This window comes from Papio anubis, chromosome 1 (assembly GCF_008728515.1).
Source record: "Papio anubis isolate 15944 chromosome 1, Panubis1.0, whole genome shotgun sequence".
Lineage (NCBI taxonomy): Eukaryota > Metazoa > Chordata > Mammalia > Primates > Cercopithecidae > Papio > Papio anubis.
Window position 1 is genome coordinate 154,145,776 of NC_044976.1, and position 16,403 is coordinate 154,162,178.

At 41.0% G+C, this 16,403-nt stretch overlaps 1 protein-coding gene across 10 annotated transcripts in view; it reads right to left on the reverse strand.

The window, feature by feature from the left end:
* Positions 1-15,866, reverse strand: part of CD46 (CD46 molecule) — a 43,312-nt gene extending 27,446 nt beyond the window's left edge. For 3 of the 10 annotated variants that reach the window (XM_003893173.3, XM_003893174.3, XM_009188232.3), the window contains exons 1-8: positions 15,599-15,866; positions 10,675-10,863; positions 10,225-10,327; positions 8,135-8,220; positions 6,449-6,646; positions 745-927; positions 298-342; positions 141-185 (exon numbers count right to left, since the gene is read on the reverse strand). In XM_003893173.3, the coding sequence (XP_003893222.1) occupies positions 141-185; positions 298-342; positions 745-927; positions 6,449-6,646; positions 8,135-8,220; positions 10,225-10,327; positions 10,675-10,863; positions 15,599-15,695 (946 nt within the window). In that variant the 5' untranslated portion in view covers positions 15,696-15,866. Of the gene's footprint in view, positions 1-140; positions 186-297; positions 343-744; positions 928-6,448; positions 6,647-8,134; positions 8,221-10,224; positions 10,328-10,674; positions 10,864-15,266; positions 15,557-15,598 lie in introns of those variants that run through there. The other 7 variants (XM_003893169.3, XM_003893171.3, XM_003893170.3 and 4 more) reach the window with 5 other exon arrangements.
* Positions 15,867-16,403: the final 537 nt, after the last annotated feature.

Below are 16,403 nucleotides of genomic sequence, written 5' to 3' on the forward strand. Positions count from 1 at the left end.
CTAAAATGGCTATAGAAATGTCCTCCCTCCTTTCATTACTAAAAATAAGTGGACACCACCAGAAATTTGAAGGATTTTTTTAAAAATCACCAGGAATTTAAAGGATTTTCGAAAAAAATATAAGCAGGATATTACTAAACCTGAGGCACTGGACGTTGGAGATTTTGTAGTGGGAGAAGTCGACACTGGAAAACAAAATAATAATGTAGATTGGACCAAACACTTGGGAGTTATTGCTGGCATTTTCTCCAGGAATTTACAAGATTTTTGAGACATATAAGGAAGAAGCTACTAAACCTGAATGACTCAAAGTTGGAGATTTTGTACTAGAAGGAGGCAGCACTAGAAAACAAAATGTTAGAAGATCAACCACTTGAGAGTTATTGCTCTCATTTTTTATATGAATTATGCCACTGTTGACTTACTTAGATAAAAATGCCTGTTTCAATTCACTCCAAAAAGTTGTAATTCACTTTTTATACATAAAAATATTAGAAGCATATACCCATGCAATGTACATAACATGCTAAGAACCCTGGAAAAGCACACAAAATCACAACAGCAGGATTTGATGTGAATTTCATGTCATATAGATGGCACAAAAATGAATACAAGACAGAGTTAAATACTAAAATTGTTTCTTTTCAGTTATTCTGTATGACTGACAGTTAATATCAAAGAAGTAAAGTCTAAAACGAACAGCAACAATAACAAACCAAGACGGAAAAAAGATCACCTTTGTACCTTTAAGACATTTTGGAACTGGGGGATCCCAAGTACTGTTACTCTCACAGACAATTTTGTCGCTGCCGTTGAGGTAATAACCCTTATCGCATTCAAACATAACTGTCGCTTTGTAGTAAAATTTTTTTCCAAATCCTGATATCTGTTTTCCATTTTCGACTACTGGAAATCGACATTTGACCACTGGAAAATTAGAGAAACCTCAGAATTAATGGATATCTGCTTTAACAGAAAAAGTAGTACAAAGTAGTAATTTCCATTGGGAACAGAGACAAGGAATGGAATGCAAGATGTTAAAAACATTTTTTAAAAGACTTTAAATATTAACTGATATATTCTCCTTGATATAGAATTCTAGGGTGTTTTATTTTTCTTTCAGTACTAACAGACATAACCATATTGTAACGTTTTCTTAAGAAAACCTGGCTGGCTGTCATTCTTTCTTGTCCCTGCCCTCCTGAATGTAATATGGTTTTTTGTTGTTTTCCCCACTCACTGGTTGCTTTTTAAACTTTTGTTTGGTAGTTTTTACTAAACTACTGCAGGGGGGCGGTGGTGGTGGCAAATTTTAGTAATTTATTCATCCTGCTGAAGGTTCACTGAATCTCCTGGATCTGAGGTTGTTTTGGATCTAATTTGGATAATTTTTGGCCAATATTTTTTCAAATAATATTTTACACCATTCTCTCTCCGGTCTTTCTGAAAACTCCAATTACATGTATGTTTCACTGCTTGATACTCTCCCACAGGTCTGTAAGCCTCTCTCTTTCTTTTTTCAACATTTCTTCTTAAATAAGGTTCAATTTCTATTGACCTGTCTTCAGGTTCACTGATCTTTTGTTGTGTCCAATTGTACCTAACGATATTTTTAAAGGTTAGTTTATTGGATATAATTTACATACAGTAAAATTCACCCTTTCAAGTGTACAGCTGTATGAGTTTTGACAAATGCAAATAATCATGTAACTACCACCACAGTAAAGACACAGGAAAGTTCCATTACTCTCCAGAATTTCCTCATGCTCTTTTGTGAGTTACCCCTCTTCCCCCTCACTCCCACTTCCACAACCAGCAAACCATTGATCTACTTTTATCCCTATAGTGGGACTTTTTCACATAAATGGAATCACAGCCTTCTTAGTATGGCTTCACTTAGCATGATGCTTTCAAGATTCATTTGTGTTGTGGTTGCATGAATCAGGAGTTTATTCCTTTTAATTGCTGAGTATGAGTCCATCTTTTAGAGGTAGCACAGGTGGTTCATTCATTCACCAACTCAAGAACGTGTGGCAATTTGCAGTTTGGGGTGATTATGAATAAGGCTGCTGTGAACATCCTCATATAAGTTTCTGTGTGAAAATGTTTTCAGTTTATTTGGGTTGCTGTGTTGTATGATTTAACTTTATATGAAATTGCCAAAAAGGTCCCAAAGTGGTCATTTCACTTTGATTCTCACCATCAGCATATTCGAGTTCCATCTGCTCCATATCCTTGTCAGTACCTGGTATTGTCAGTTTGGGGTGTGTGTGTTTAAATTTCAGCCATTCCAATAGGTATTTAGTGACATCTCATTGTGAGTAGAGACAGTTTTTATTCCTTCTTTTCCAATATGTGTGCCTAATTGCTTTCTCTTGCCTTATTGTACTGGGTGGGATCTCCAGTACAATGCTGAATGGAGTGGTAAGAGTGGACATCTTCACTGCTTTCCTTCCAGAATTAGGTCTTTATTAATTAGACAGAAATGTAATTAAGGTTTTTTTAACCACTAAGTACAATGTTATTTTTACCACTACGTATAATTTTTTTGAACCATTAAGTGTAGTGTTTGCTGTGAGATTTTTGTAGATGTCTGTTATCAGGGTAAGACAGATAGTATCCTTCTGTTCCCAGTTTGCTGAGAAGTTTTATCATGAAAAAATAAGATGATGAATTCTGTGAAACACTTTGTTTTTCTGCATCTAATAAGATAATCACATGATTTTCTTTCTCCTTAATAGTCTCCTTATGTGGTAAATTACATTGATTAATTTTTGCATTTGAACTAATCTTGCATTCATAGGGTAAATCCTGCTTGGTCATGATTTACTTTTCTTTTTACGTATCACAGGACTTGGTTTGCTAATATTCTGTTGAAGACTTTTGGTCCTGTGTTCATCAAGGATATTATTTGTAATTTTCTTATAATGTTTTTGTTTTCTGGCTTTGGTATCATGACAATGCTATCATCATAAAATGGGCTGAGAAGTGTTCCCTTCTCTTGCACTTTCTTGATACACTTGTGTAGAATTGCTATTATTCATTCCTTAGATGGTTGGTAGAATTCCCCAGCGAAGCCATCTGGGCCTGCAGTAGGTTATTAACTACAAATTTTATTTCTTTATAGGAGTATTCAGGTTATCCATATCTTCAAGTGAGTTTTGACATTTTGTATCTTTCAAGGAATCTGTCCATTTCAGTTGTAAAATTTGTAGGCATAAAGTTGTTTATAGTATTCCCTTATCATCCTTTAAATGTCTGCAGGATATTTAGTGATACTCTCTTTCTCATTCTTTTGTCTGTTGGATAATTTTGTTATTCAAGTGAAGTTTACATCACCGATATTAAAGAATAGTCATATGCACAAAAGAATATAAAGCTTTTTGGCTAAGGGCTGGAGAAGTTAGAAAAAGCATGAGAAACACATGTGGGGTAGACATGAAGAAGGAAAGTGAAAGGTGTAGGAACCCCCACCTCACTTCCTGAGGCAGGACTCTCAAGACTCTCAAGATCAAGCGGCCATTAATTGCATGGATTCAGATTTCTTTCATTCCAGACTTAAATTTAACCTTAGGTTTTTGCTCCAGCACCAATTTAACAGAGCAACATAGGCATTTCCAATCTAGCAGCACACGCTGTTTCCAAGCGCGTGTGACTGGCGCACCGCAGCTCCATCCATGCACACCCCAGGAGCGCGGTCCATGCCCAGAGCAGGTGCCTGTGCTGCTGAACCTGACAAGAAGCCTCCCAGAACACCACCTGTCACAAGGCGCCACCTGAAGGGATCTGAGGTCTCTAAAGATCAACTGGTGCCTGTGATTTCCAAAGACTTAACCTTAGCCTTCAATGACATTTACATATAAATTGACAAATAAAACCCTCCATAATTTACACTTCAGTCTAGGAAGACATGGCACAGATCTTCCAATGACAAAAAAAAAATGTAGCAGCTGTGTGTGTGTTCCCCATTTTGACCAAGCTCTCACCGTAACACAGAACATAAAGGAGAAGGGTTGCACACAAATTTAAAGTATTAAAAAAAAAAAATCATACGTTAACGCTGTTGACTCAATAACAATACAGGGAAACTCACTGCAAAATAAAATCCCTTATTTAAACCAAAAGGAATGAAATGTACCAACTACAACTGTGTAGGCTCTAATGTAGCAGCACAGAATGTTTCCAGAAAAAACATACATTGAAAAAAATAAAAAATATTCAGAGATAAAACATAAGAAGATTAAAAAATATATATCTTAAGAGAATTTATTGCTCAAAACATACAAAACTTAATTCTAAGAAATTCACCTACCTAAATTTAAACAAGATTGCTGCAGTTGCAGCTTGCCATCCTCCAGGAGACATGAAAAGGGACGAGGGGCGTAGGGCTGTGGGGATGTCAAGACTGCCCCAAGGTCAAAAAGCCTTTGAGGAGAACCCTAGCTCCCACTGAGACCAGCCTCCGGCCTACCCTCTGCAGAGGGGAAGACAGGGGACAGGTCTGGGGCTGCAGACTCTGCTGGAATTAGCAGAGGAGCCAACAAGGCTGGGGGGATACAGGCCGGCCAGACTCCCTTAGCTGGATCCCGTACTCCACGTCTGGCCAGCACTCTGGGGTGCCTGGCTCAGGTCTCCATCAGGATCTCCACCACATATTCCTACTTGCCCAGGTCAGAATGCAATTGCAGCTGGAGGTGGGAGGCGGGGCGGCTACAGGGCCAAACCTTTGAATGCTTTGCAGGGCCACCTCCCACGGTGTGGATCAGCACCGTGTGTCCAGGTCGTCGTAGGAATTGACCACGTCTGAGGCCAGCTCTTCCATGCAAACTGGGGTTTTTGGTCTTCAGTATTTCAAATAAATATCTAGATACTTCTGAAAGTCTCCTCTATTTCCCCAGGGCTGTCCACCTCCCAGATACTGCTTGTCAGGACTCCTGGCGCCAGTGCTGAGGTGACAGAGGAAAGGTCTGAAAACTGGCCCCTTCATACAGCAGTGTCCAAAGCGGGGGGCATGGCACACCCCCTCTGGCTCCCGCATGGCGGGCACAGGCCACCGGCACAGGATCTCTGCAGAAACCAGGCAGTGGAGCAGCACCCACCCCACACTCTCGGGTGCCACTGTTCACCACATCCCATCCTGGGCCATCTCCTCTTGGATCTGCCAGGCGTGTTGGCATTGAGGACCCTATGGCAGTGGTTGGGCTCCACCAGCAAGTGGTAAAGCTGGAGCTTCTAAAAGGACAAGTCCGGGAGTGACTGCCCCTGCCGGCTGCAGGAGGGCAGGGTCTTCAAGCTGGCGGGGGTGCCGTGCCTGGCTGCCACTTCTTTCATTCTCAGTATTGGTTAATTTGCGTCTTTTTTGTCAGTCTGGCTATAGGTTTACATACTTCATTGATCTCCAAGTAACAACTGTTGGTTTCATTGAGTTCCTCTTTTTTTTTCTCTTCTCAATTGCATTGATTTTGGCTCTATGTTTATCATTTCCTTACATCTGTTAGTTTGGGATTTAACTTGCTCTTTTTTAGTTTCTTAAGGTGGAAAATTAGATCATTGATTTGAGACTTTTCTTTTTTTCTAACACAAGTATGTTATGCTATACATTCCCCTGTAAGCAATGCTTTAGCTGCATCCTACATATTTGGGTATTTTGACATGTTGTGTTTTTATTAAATTCAAAACACTTTGTAATTTCCCTGCTGACTACTTCTTTTATGCATGGGTTATTTAGAAGTGTCCTGTATACTTTCCAGTTCTTTGGAGACTGGCTTTGTTATTGATTTCTACTTTCATTCTATTGTGATCGGATAATATATTTTGAATGATTTCAATTTTTTGAAGTTTGTTAAAAATTTGTCTTATTGTCTAGAATATGGTCTACTTTGGAGAATGTTTCAGGTGTACTTTGGGAGTATATACTTTTAAACCACTGTAATTATTCAGCGATTTCTTTCTTTAAATGGGCAAGTCCCCTACAGGGTCTTCATACTTTTGGTCACTCCAGAGTGCCTTAAACATTTGGTCTTTTAAATTTCTTTTTTTTAATCAGAGTTTATCATTTTTATTTGTGAGATGATTAGTCTGTTACAGTTTACCACTACCATAGCCAGAACTCTTAGATTTCTTATAATACAAGATGAAACTTTCTTTAAGCTAGTGTGTGTTGATTTATTGTTTTTGGTTATTTCAAACAAAAACTTCTAACTCATACAGATACACAGCAGTTCACACTGTATAAAATGAAATGCCAAGAACATGTAGGGGTGAGAAATAGGGAACTCTATCTAGAACTCTTTTTTGACTTGAATTGACCTGTATTAAAATAAATTAGAAACCAATTATACAGGAGGAGGAAGCACATACACCTGCTTTGTTTATTTGTAGATAAAACTATTTACAAAATGTTTCCAGAGTACTTACAAATGAAGAAGGAAATAAATTGAAAGGTTACCTTTACACTCTGGAGCAGCATGACTCCATGTTGAATTGTTACCACAATAAATCATGCTCTCTCCAATAAGTGAAAATGGATCTGGTCCAGGTGCAGGATCACAACTGTAAGTTACTGCATCAAGATACTCAAACACTTCTACTTCACTAAAGGTGTGTCTTCCATTTTTTATTTTTGGAGGTGGTGTACACAAAATCTCTTAAAAATGAAGAAAATGAGGAAAGGAAATGTAAAAGATTAAGACAGCCTTAGTAAAATTTCTATGTCTTCAATAAATTCGTCAACATAGGGTTTCTACCAGCTGGTTGTGAATTCAATATGGATTTAAAAGAAGGTTTCTATGAGCAAATATATTATCCCAAATTCAAACCATTAATGTAGTAACTAACTTTCAGAACAAATCTCATTTTCTCAAAGTGTAAATGCCCATCGACATGGTTTGGATCGGTGTCCCCACCAAATCTCACGTGGAATTGGAGTCCACAGTGTTGGAGATGGGGCCTGGTGGGAGACGTTTGAATCATGGGGGTAGATTTCTCATGAGTTGTTTAGCACCATCCCCTTGGTGCTGTTCTCATGATACTGAGTTCTTGGGAGATCTGGTTATTTAAAAGTGTGCAATGCCTCCCGTCCTCCCCACCTTGCTCCTGCTCCTGCCACGTGAGACACCTTGTTCCTCCTTTGTCTTTCCCAATGATCATTAAGTTTCCCGACGTCTACCCAAACCCCCAGCAGATGTCAGCATGATGCTTCCTGTAGAGCTTGTAGAAACATGAGCGAATTAAACTTCTTTTCTTTATACATTACAAAGTCTCAGGTATTTCTTTACAGCAATACAAAAACGGCCTAATACGCCTATATTTATTTGCAAGGCCATGCTAAGTTCTGTTCTAGTCATCACAAGAAATGCTGACAATTAATGAGAAAATATGCTTAACTCAGTGATGGTGGAGAAATCCTTTGCAATTTATAAATATATTCATTATCTAAATTGGTGGTTCACAATGCCACCAAAATATTATTGTCTTTTTTCACTCTGATCCTAATAAGAATACACTGATTTTTTTCCAAAGGCTTAGCATGACTTTGCATGATATTGAAGAGATGTGCAAAAAAATGTGAGCAATGCCACTATTCTCACTAATTTTATTTTTATTTGGAAAATTTTTATTTTTCATAAAAAATGTTACATATGTTAATTTGTATTGCATCTATTCTTACAAATTGATCAGGCCAGGTGGGGTGGCTCACATTTGTAATCCCAGCACTTTGGGAGGCCCACGGAGGCAGACTGCTTGAGCACGGGAGTTCAAGACCAGCCTGGGCAACATGGCAAAACCCCGTCTCTTCAAAAATTACAAAAAGCCAGGCATAGTGGCACATGTCTGAAGTCTCAGCTACCGGAGAGGCTGAGGCTGCAGTGAGCTGAGATTGTGCCACTGCACCCCAGCCTGGGAAATAGCCTGAGACTCTGTCTTAGGAAAAACAAAAACAAAACCAAAACGAATCAATAATTATTTAAAAACCTCTCTGTTTGAATTACAATATGATAAATTCCAATAGATATAACCCACATAAAATAAAGTTCTTTGGGATCTTTGTTAATCTTGAAGTGTAAAGGGTTCCCTGAGGCAAAAATCTTTGAGGACTACTGGTCTAAATTTAAAAAAAAAAGAATTTACTTACTTTCACATAATGGGGGCTTACCGCTCCAAATTGCTACTGTGTCTTTAAGTTCACAATATAGAATATCTTTACCAATTAAGTAATAACTAAATGAGAAAAGAAAGGGTTACTGTTTTACATAGCAATTAATAAGACACACATAATAATGAAGGAACTTTTTATATGGTTTCTTTTCTATACTGCAGTAGTTTGAGGAGGTGGTTTCTTAAACAACATACTATGTAATGAAAGTGCTAAATAAATCTGCAATTTAATCAAATAGAGTTTCTCCATTTGAATACATATTGGCCAAGAGCAAAGATGTCTAAATAACTCTGCTGTGCCTTTCTGCCCAACCTCTTTGCTGCCTCCTGCAATCACATCACACATTCATTTCTGTGCCTTTTCTCACACCACTTTGCACAGTAAGGACAAGGACTGTGTAGAGAGAACAGGCCCTAGAGCTGGAATGCCTAGATTCAAGTCCCTGCTTCTCAACTTACCTAGTTGCTTGAGCTTGGGTAAATCACTTAAAGTTCCTTCACTCAGTTTCCTAATTGATTAAAAGGGGATAACAGTACATGGGGTTGTTTAGGGGATTAGATAAGTTAGCATTTGGCACATAGTTAGTGCACATAAGTTTTAGCTCCTATTAATATTATTTAGAACAGAGTGTATTTCTAGGAATAGCTCATTGAGTATAGGAATACTTTCGTTAAGTATACCCCTATACTCAATGAAATCTTCCCTGATTTAAAATCATAGGAATCTCTCCTCCTTCTGGACTCTGAATCATCATGAATAATTCTACTTATTTGGTATTCCTCATTTAGGATTTTGCTTTTATAGCTCTCAGTATATATTGTCTCTCAATAAGGTTAGAACTTCTTTTAGGAAGGTCAGTGTCTTAAAGTTTTGGTATCCCTCGGTGTGCCAAGCAAGCAGTATGTGTTAACTGAATATTCCAATATTTCTACTTGACCAAATTTTAAAAACTGTCAGTTGCCTTACATAGTCACAGCTGATTTTTCCTCCAACACTCACTTACTTTTTCTATATTATGGTGTATTACTGCTGTTGTTTGAATCTGGTTTGTCTCTACCAAAACTCATATTGAAATTTAATTGCCAGTGTAACAGCACTGAGAGGTGGTGGGGCCTTTAAGAAATGATTAGGTCATTAAGCAGGATAATGCCTTTCTAGAGGGTGTTCATTAATTCTTGAGGGAATGTGCTCTCATTCTTGTAGGCTTCGATTCGTTACCACAAGAGCACATTGTTATAAAGCGAGAGCCCCTCCCTTGTGCTTTGTCTTTTTTGCAGGTGCTACATTTCCCTTTCACTTTCCAGCATGTTATGATGCAGCACGAAAGCCCTTGCCAGACACTACTGCCATGCCCTTGAACTTCCCAGCCTCTGGAAACATAAGCCAAATAAATTTCTTTTCTTTATGAATGCCTAGCCTTAAGTGTTCTGTTTTAGCAAGAGAAAATGGACAGAAAATTACATTTACTCTCTAAATGCACATTTATCTCAAATGTCTAGTATCTCCAATATATAAGACTTCAAAATCTCTACAGAACAAAGGCTATTACTGAGCACTCAGTACCGGTTTTTGAGATGCTTCACATTGTAGCAGTCTCAAAAATAAGGTTTTTCAACTGAGAGATTTTGATCAACATGATGGTAAAGGCTAACCAGGTCAGTTTTGGTCTGGTAACACTTAACAGAGTCATCTGGATACAAGCGTATCCGTAGTTGGCAATTCTATTTCTCATTTTTGTGAGCCCTACTTAAACTCTAAGAGTTGGCAGATTTAAATAGGGGACACTCAGTTGTGAAGGATAAATTCTCATGATTACTACATTCTTAATGCTTACAACAGACTTATTGTCAGAAATAACAAGGAGTTTTGCTTTCCTTCAGTATCAATTATTTTCTACTTACTTTAATATCTTGCCTATCTCCATAAAACATCCAAGAGTTGTTTGGCTAGAAGTATAACTTGCCACATAGAAAGCAAAATTAAGTTTACAGGAAAGCTTAAGAAGAGAAGCAAAACAAAAATAAAATTACTAACATTTCCCTTATTTCCTCTAAGGAGCAACTTACCCCTCGTTACAAATAAAGTGTAACTCAGAACCAAACTCGTAAGACCCATTTACAAGGATTGCTTCACCATTTACAGGATCCTGTATATGTGGACACATTTCTCCTAAAAGAAAATAATTTTGACAGTTTTCAATCCAGTTATAAAACAGATCTGAATCAGAATCAAAATTCTGCAGTGCTCTTTTGAATGCATGGGAATATTATTTTCTTTATTTACAAAAAGATTTCTTGGAGATTTTGATTTCTCAAAGCCCGCAATAATGCATTGCTATCTTAAACCTCATTTCACAAGAAGAAAATCATTATCACCATAGTGGAATATGTACCCCAAAATGTGCAAATCTCTAGAGCAAGCAGAAAAAAAAAAAAAAAGGAAGGAAGGAAGAAAGGAAGGAAGGAAGGAATCTCTAGAGCAAGCAGAAAAAAAAAAGGGGGGGCTCGTTTACTTACTATAACAGCCGTCATCTGAGACAGGTAGCCATGTATGATTCCGATCACAAATACTATGGGTGGCAAGAGGAGGTATATAGAAGTATCCTTTTTTACACTTATAATCTACTCGTTCCCCAACCTTATAGTAGGGTTTTGGTTTACCAATGAGCTCCATAGCTTCAAATGTTGGTGGCGCCTCACAGGCATCTAGGGATAAGAGAATAGGAACATGAAGATGAAGTACTGATAGCACTTTAATGAGCCATGACTGTGGTCTGGCAGCAAGTAGTACAGAAAAAACAGAAAGGTCCTTGGCAAGATTTTAAATGATTGTTCCATGCTTTTACCTGAGTGCTGGTAGTAGTGGAGGAAATGGGACTTGCATGTTTTAAGTAACAATCCTATTAGCTTTTGGTTTCTTTGGGAATAAGCATTCACCAATAAACTGAAGAGACAGCATTAATGTCTTTGGTCTTAAAAAATATACGGACGCATCTTTCCCCACATTTTTCTAAATGCATTTCAAAAGTAACTTCTCCTCTAAGAAGTCTTCTACAGTATAGAGCACTCTGCTCAGATTGTTCTTCCATAGTTTAAAACACTAACTTATAATAGCTTGTCGCTTCAGGCTATCTTCTCTTAAAAGGCATGTTCCTGGGGTTCAAGGAACATGTTCTTCTTTTTCTACTATACTCCACCCACCTTGTGGGTGCTCAAGAAATGCTGACACTGACAAACTCTATCTGCCAATAAGTATTCAATAAATTGTCTGCTACTGTGCCTGGGGAGATCAAACAACCCTAGTTTGGATTCATGTTGTGCTAAGTCAAACAAAAGGCTCAAGCTGCCCTAAAAGGACAGATAATAAAGTGAAAGTCTGAGTTTATGATGATGAGTGTTTATTCCTGATAAGCCTGTTGCTTTTCAGAATTACTTGCCCTGTGATTTAATCCTTTTCCTTATTTCTTGCCTCTTTTGCCCTACTCTGCCACACTGAGTAGCTTGGCAGTCCAGTAGTGTCACATCCTGGTGCTGTTGCTCACCTTGCTCCCTCTGCTCTGAATACCCTTCCTCCCTGGCCAGTAGCTACAACTCCTGCTCAACTCTTATCTTCCTTAATCCACCCATCATCTCCTCCAGGAAGCATTTTCTGCCTCTCCCTGGGAAGCAGTGATCAGTCAACTTCCCCTGGAATCTCCTCCTGCATGGATCTCTCAGGTAATTATCACATGCTTTTGTGTTTAATAGTTAACATGGCCAACTCCATTCATCCATGCAGCCACAACATGCAGCACAATATGTCACTCATAGTAGCTATCCACAAAAAAATTGGTACTCAAAGTCCACTGCTGTCAAACACAAAACAATGTGAATAATATATTGTAACCAATTTCATATTGAAAACAATCATTCTACAGCACAGTGGAGAAAGAAGATTAGGCCATTTCTCGTGCTGCCTATCTCCCAGTCTTCTGGTATCCTGGCAGGTGACCAGATATGGACTGCTCTCTTATGCATGGTAGTATGCCGAGTAAGCAACTGAGAAGCTACTGTGTAAGCACTTACTGATCTTGGCTTCTTTCATCGGAAATAAGGAAAACACCTAAAATAGGCAGAAGAGACCACATACAACAGGAGATTGGGGATTTTGTCCAAAAAAGCAGTTCCTCTACTGGAGGAATGAATGAGACTGGCCTGAACTTTGATACATTGTTTCCTTCAGCTATCTGGAACCATTTGGCAATTACCTTTGAGAGGGCAGGTCTCCCATGCACAGCACTGTCTGCTTACAAAACCTTCTCCTTGTGAGACTGAGTTGCTCCAAAAATTGAATGTTTATTTTAATCCATGTATTCTCTCTGCCTAACATCGTGAGTTCTCATTTTCACTTTCTCTAGGTTTCATACCTGTCTTGATTTATGCTTATGAACCTCAAACTTAACCTTGTTTTTCCTTCTCTTCATTCTTAGTTTTATCTTCCATGTTGCACCCTATTCATTTTATTTTTGTATGTTCCTCTATTTCAAATCGCATTCATCATCTTCAACTTACTGTTTTGTTTTGTGTGTGTGTGTTGTTTGTGTTTTGTTTTGTTTGGTTTGAGACATGGTCTCTCACTCTGTCACCAAAGCTGGAGTACAATCAGGGCTCACTACAGCCTTGACCGCGGGCGCTCCAGTAATCCTCGCCCCTCAACGTCACAAGTAGCTGGGACCACAGGCATGCAACATCACACCTGGCTAATTTTTTTTTTTAATTTTTTGTATAGGTGGGCAAATTTTTTGTATAGGTGGGCTCTCCTTATGTTGCTCAGGCTGCACTTCTAGCACTAAGCCTATTCTAAGCATTAATCGTAAAAGACAAAAAGAAAAAGTCCTCTCGTTTTCTTATCACCACTGCTCCCTACTCCCATCACCCTCCTTCAAAATGAACATTTTAATGATCAGTGAGCTGCAAGACTGAAGTACTGGAAGCCCTGCAAAGTTAACACAAACAGGGGAGACAGATCCTTTCTGGCCCTCAGCTGCCCCTGCCCTAGCTTTTTAGGTACCACAGAAAGACCATCCTGAGCAGAGCTCTTTAAACAACCCTCCTCTTGGAGGCAGGAGGAGCTTTTTCCTAGGCTCTAATCCCCAGCCGAATAGTATATTTAATTTTCTGGTATTTAACAGATATGGAGGCAAACAAACGGGGCTTTTGGAACCACAAGTATGACAACACAGGCAGGATCCCTGCATTCTGACAGGGAGAGACAAAGAACAGAAAAGGTCATTTTAAAAGGGTGATTACAAGTGAAGAGGGACTTGAACCGGGTTGTATGTTCAACCTGAGATGGGGGAGGTTGTGGGGGCGGGGGCGGGGGGGCGCGTTCAGAGAAGGTCTCCTAGGGCATAACCTTCCAGCTAACTTTGCAGAAGAGCAGGCCTGTTTCTGCAGCAGGACAGGAGGAAAGTGTTCCCAGGCTGAGGGAACAGCAAGCACAGATGCCCCAAAGTCTGTTTGATGAGCAGAAAAGCCTTCCCTCCCTCGAGACATCTGTTAAATGCTGTCAGATATATATCTGAAAATTATACTCCTTTCCTCCAGAGAACTTTCCTTGGTTCATAATTTGTTTGTTACTATTAAGTTTTGGTTAATGTCTGCCACTCCCAATACATTGTAGCAAATAATTTATTGGTTACCTACTGTGTTCCCGGCACTGAGCACTTAGCATCGAACAAAACAAAGTCTCTGCTTATCTTCCTGCATGAACGTGTGTGTAAACCAATAGTGAAAAAAGGATCAAGAAAATAGGAATGGTTTGTTATTGCCTACCAGTGTAATAGCAATAGACATACAAAACCCATATTCGTTGAGCAAATGCTCCTAAGGAAAAAAATGCAACACAGAAACTATACGTTATTAGATCCTAAATATAATTTGGACATAGATACACATGAAGCGCACATAAAGTCAGAAAGAAATATACCAAAATATTAAAAATAGTTGTCTTTTGATTCTGTTCGTGTCGTACAATAAGCATGTATTTCTTAGCGGTTTTTTTTGTTTTGTTTTGTTTTGTTTTGACAGGGTCTCACTCTGTCATCCAGGTTAGAGTGCAGTGGCATGATCACAGCTCACTGCAGCCTTCATCTCCTGGGCTCAAGCGAATCTCCTACCTCAGCCCCCAGAGTAGCTGGGACCACGGGCACACACCACCATGCCCCGCTAATTTTTGTATTTTTTGTACAGATGGGGTTTTGCCATGTTACCCAGGTTGATCTCGAACTCCTGGGCACAAGCAATCACCCCGCCTGGGCTTCCCAAACTGCTGGAATCACAGGCGTCAGTCACTGCGCCTGGCCTAGCATGCATTTTTAAAATTACTGATTCCATTCAATGAAATACAATACACATTTAGTGGGATAGGCCTTAAGCTTTAGTTTATGAGCTGTAGGGGAAAACAAGATTAACATTATTTGCCTTCCTTTGTTAGGATACTAATTTCTCACTAGGCTTGGTTACCAGTGTTTTTTAGGTTGCTTCACATCTCTCAAATATGACTCTAATGAAAAGAAGGAAAACAATGTCAAAAATCCATTAGGTAATGGAATCAGATACTGTCTCTATTGGTTGGGAACAGGAAGATGACTCGATGGTCCACCCACCCCCAAAAAAGCAGCCATTTAAAAACTAATAGGAGCTCAGGCAACACGAAAGTCTGTTCACAGAAGGCACAAAAATCATGGCGCGCCCTTACCACCTCTCTAACCCCAGGCACTGAGAGCCTGCTCTCACCCAATATGCCCTCCCCAGCCCCAGCGTCCGCGCTCACTCCATTCAAAGCAAACAGTGAGCTAGCTGTCTTGCCCACAGTGAACTCCGCACACAGGCCACTTGCGCACAACAAGCTCCCAGCAACACCTGGCCAGGCCCCTCTCGCCCAGCCCAGTCCAGCACATGGGGCACAGCAGACGCACTGCAACCCTTACCGCGGGTACTGTCCAAGCCCTAATGAACACTCCACTCACCAAGGCACCAAGGGAACACAGGGCAAACTCTCACCACGGGCACAGCACGGGCCCTAGCAACATTCCCACGCACCTGTGCACTCCAGAGCAAGCCCTCACCTGGGGCGCCCAGTCCGCACTCCCCTTGTCGACAGGGCTCAATCCCGAAAACACTGTTCACGCTTTTGAAGGGGACACAGCCAGATCCTGCGTAAATGCCGGCCGCGCACACCACGCCCCGAAACAAGCTTCACCTCGGGCTCTGCGTGGTCCCCGCATTCCCCGCCACATACCCCCGGGATCTGAGCACTACACCCCTCGGAGAACCTGGCCTCGCTCTCTATCCCAGGCAGGCACGACGTGCAGTGAGCCCCGCCCCGCGCCTCCTGCCCGACTGACTGCGCAGAGCTCTAGCCTCGCCGCGAACGCGCGAACTCGTCCCGGGGTCCTACCGGAGAAGGAGGATAGCTGCAACACGAGAGTAGCCAAAAGCAACCCAGGAAACCGACCGGAAGAAAAGGGACGCTCGCGGCGGCCGGGAAGCGCCATGGCGCGATGCGGAAGACGCCGCTATTTTTCCGGAGGGAGAGCAGAGAAACCGAGAGCCAGCCGAGCAGGGAAGCCCCTTCTGAGGCCGGCTATGGTACGCAACAATCACCAACTCACAAAGTATCTAGGGCCTCAGGACAGGTGGGCGTGGCCTGAACCGCGCCGGGGGCGGAAGTCAGTCGACTCACGAGGGCGGCTGGGACCAATCGGCGGGCTGTGGGGTGGGGCCTCGGCGCTCAGAGGCAGCCGTTGGCCTTCAAGGAGACAGGGCGTGGCCCTGGCGGGGCCTACCTGCCCTGGCTTCCCGGACCCGCCTCTTTTCTTGGGAAACCTTTGGCCGACCATCCCGGAAGTCTGAGGCGTAGTGCGGGAAAGGGCTGCCTCATCGTCATATTTGTGACCAAGGAAGGGTGGAAAACTAAGCTGCTTTGGTCATCGTTTCCGGGAACTCGAGAATCAAGAATAAAGCACTTCGACGTAAAAACAGAGATCCAGAGTCCAGGCAGGGGGTCACCGTGGGCCAGCACCGCTCAGGGTTAGTTTTATCCTGGGGCCCTGCAGGCTGTCTGGACTGCCTGGGCCCTTATTTGGTATTTTGCATTAGTCAGGCATTATTAGGAACAATATTTCAGTTTTTCTTGCTTGAATGCCTGCTACTGTGTCGTCTCGGGGCCGTCTTGTTTTCACAATCTCAAAGGTTTGACTTCT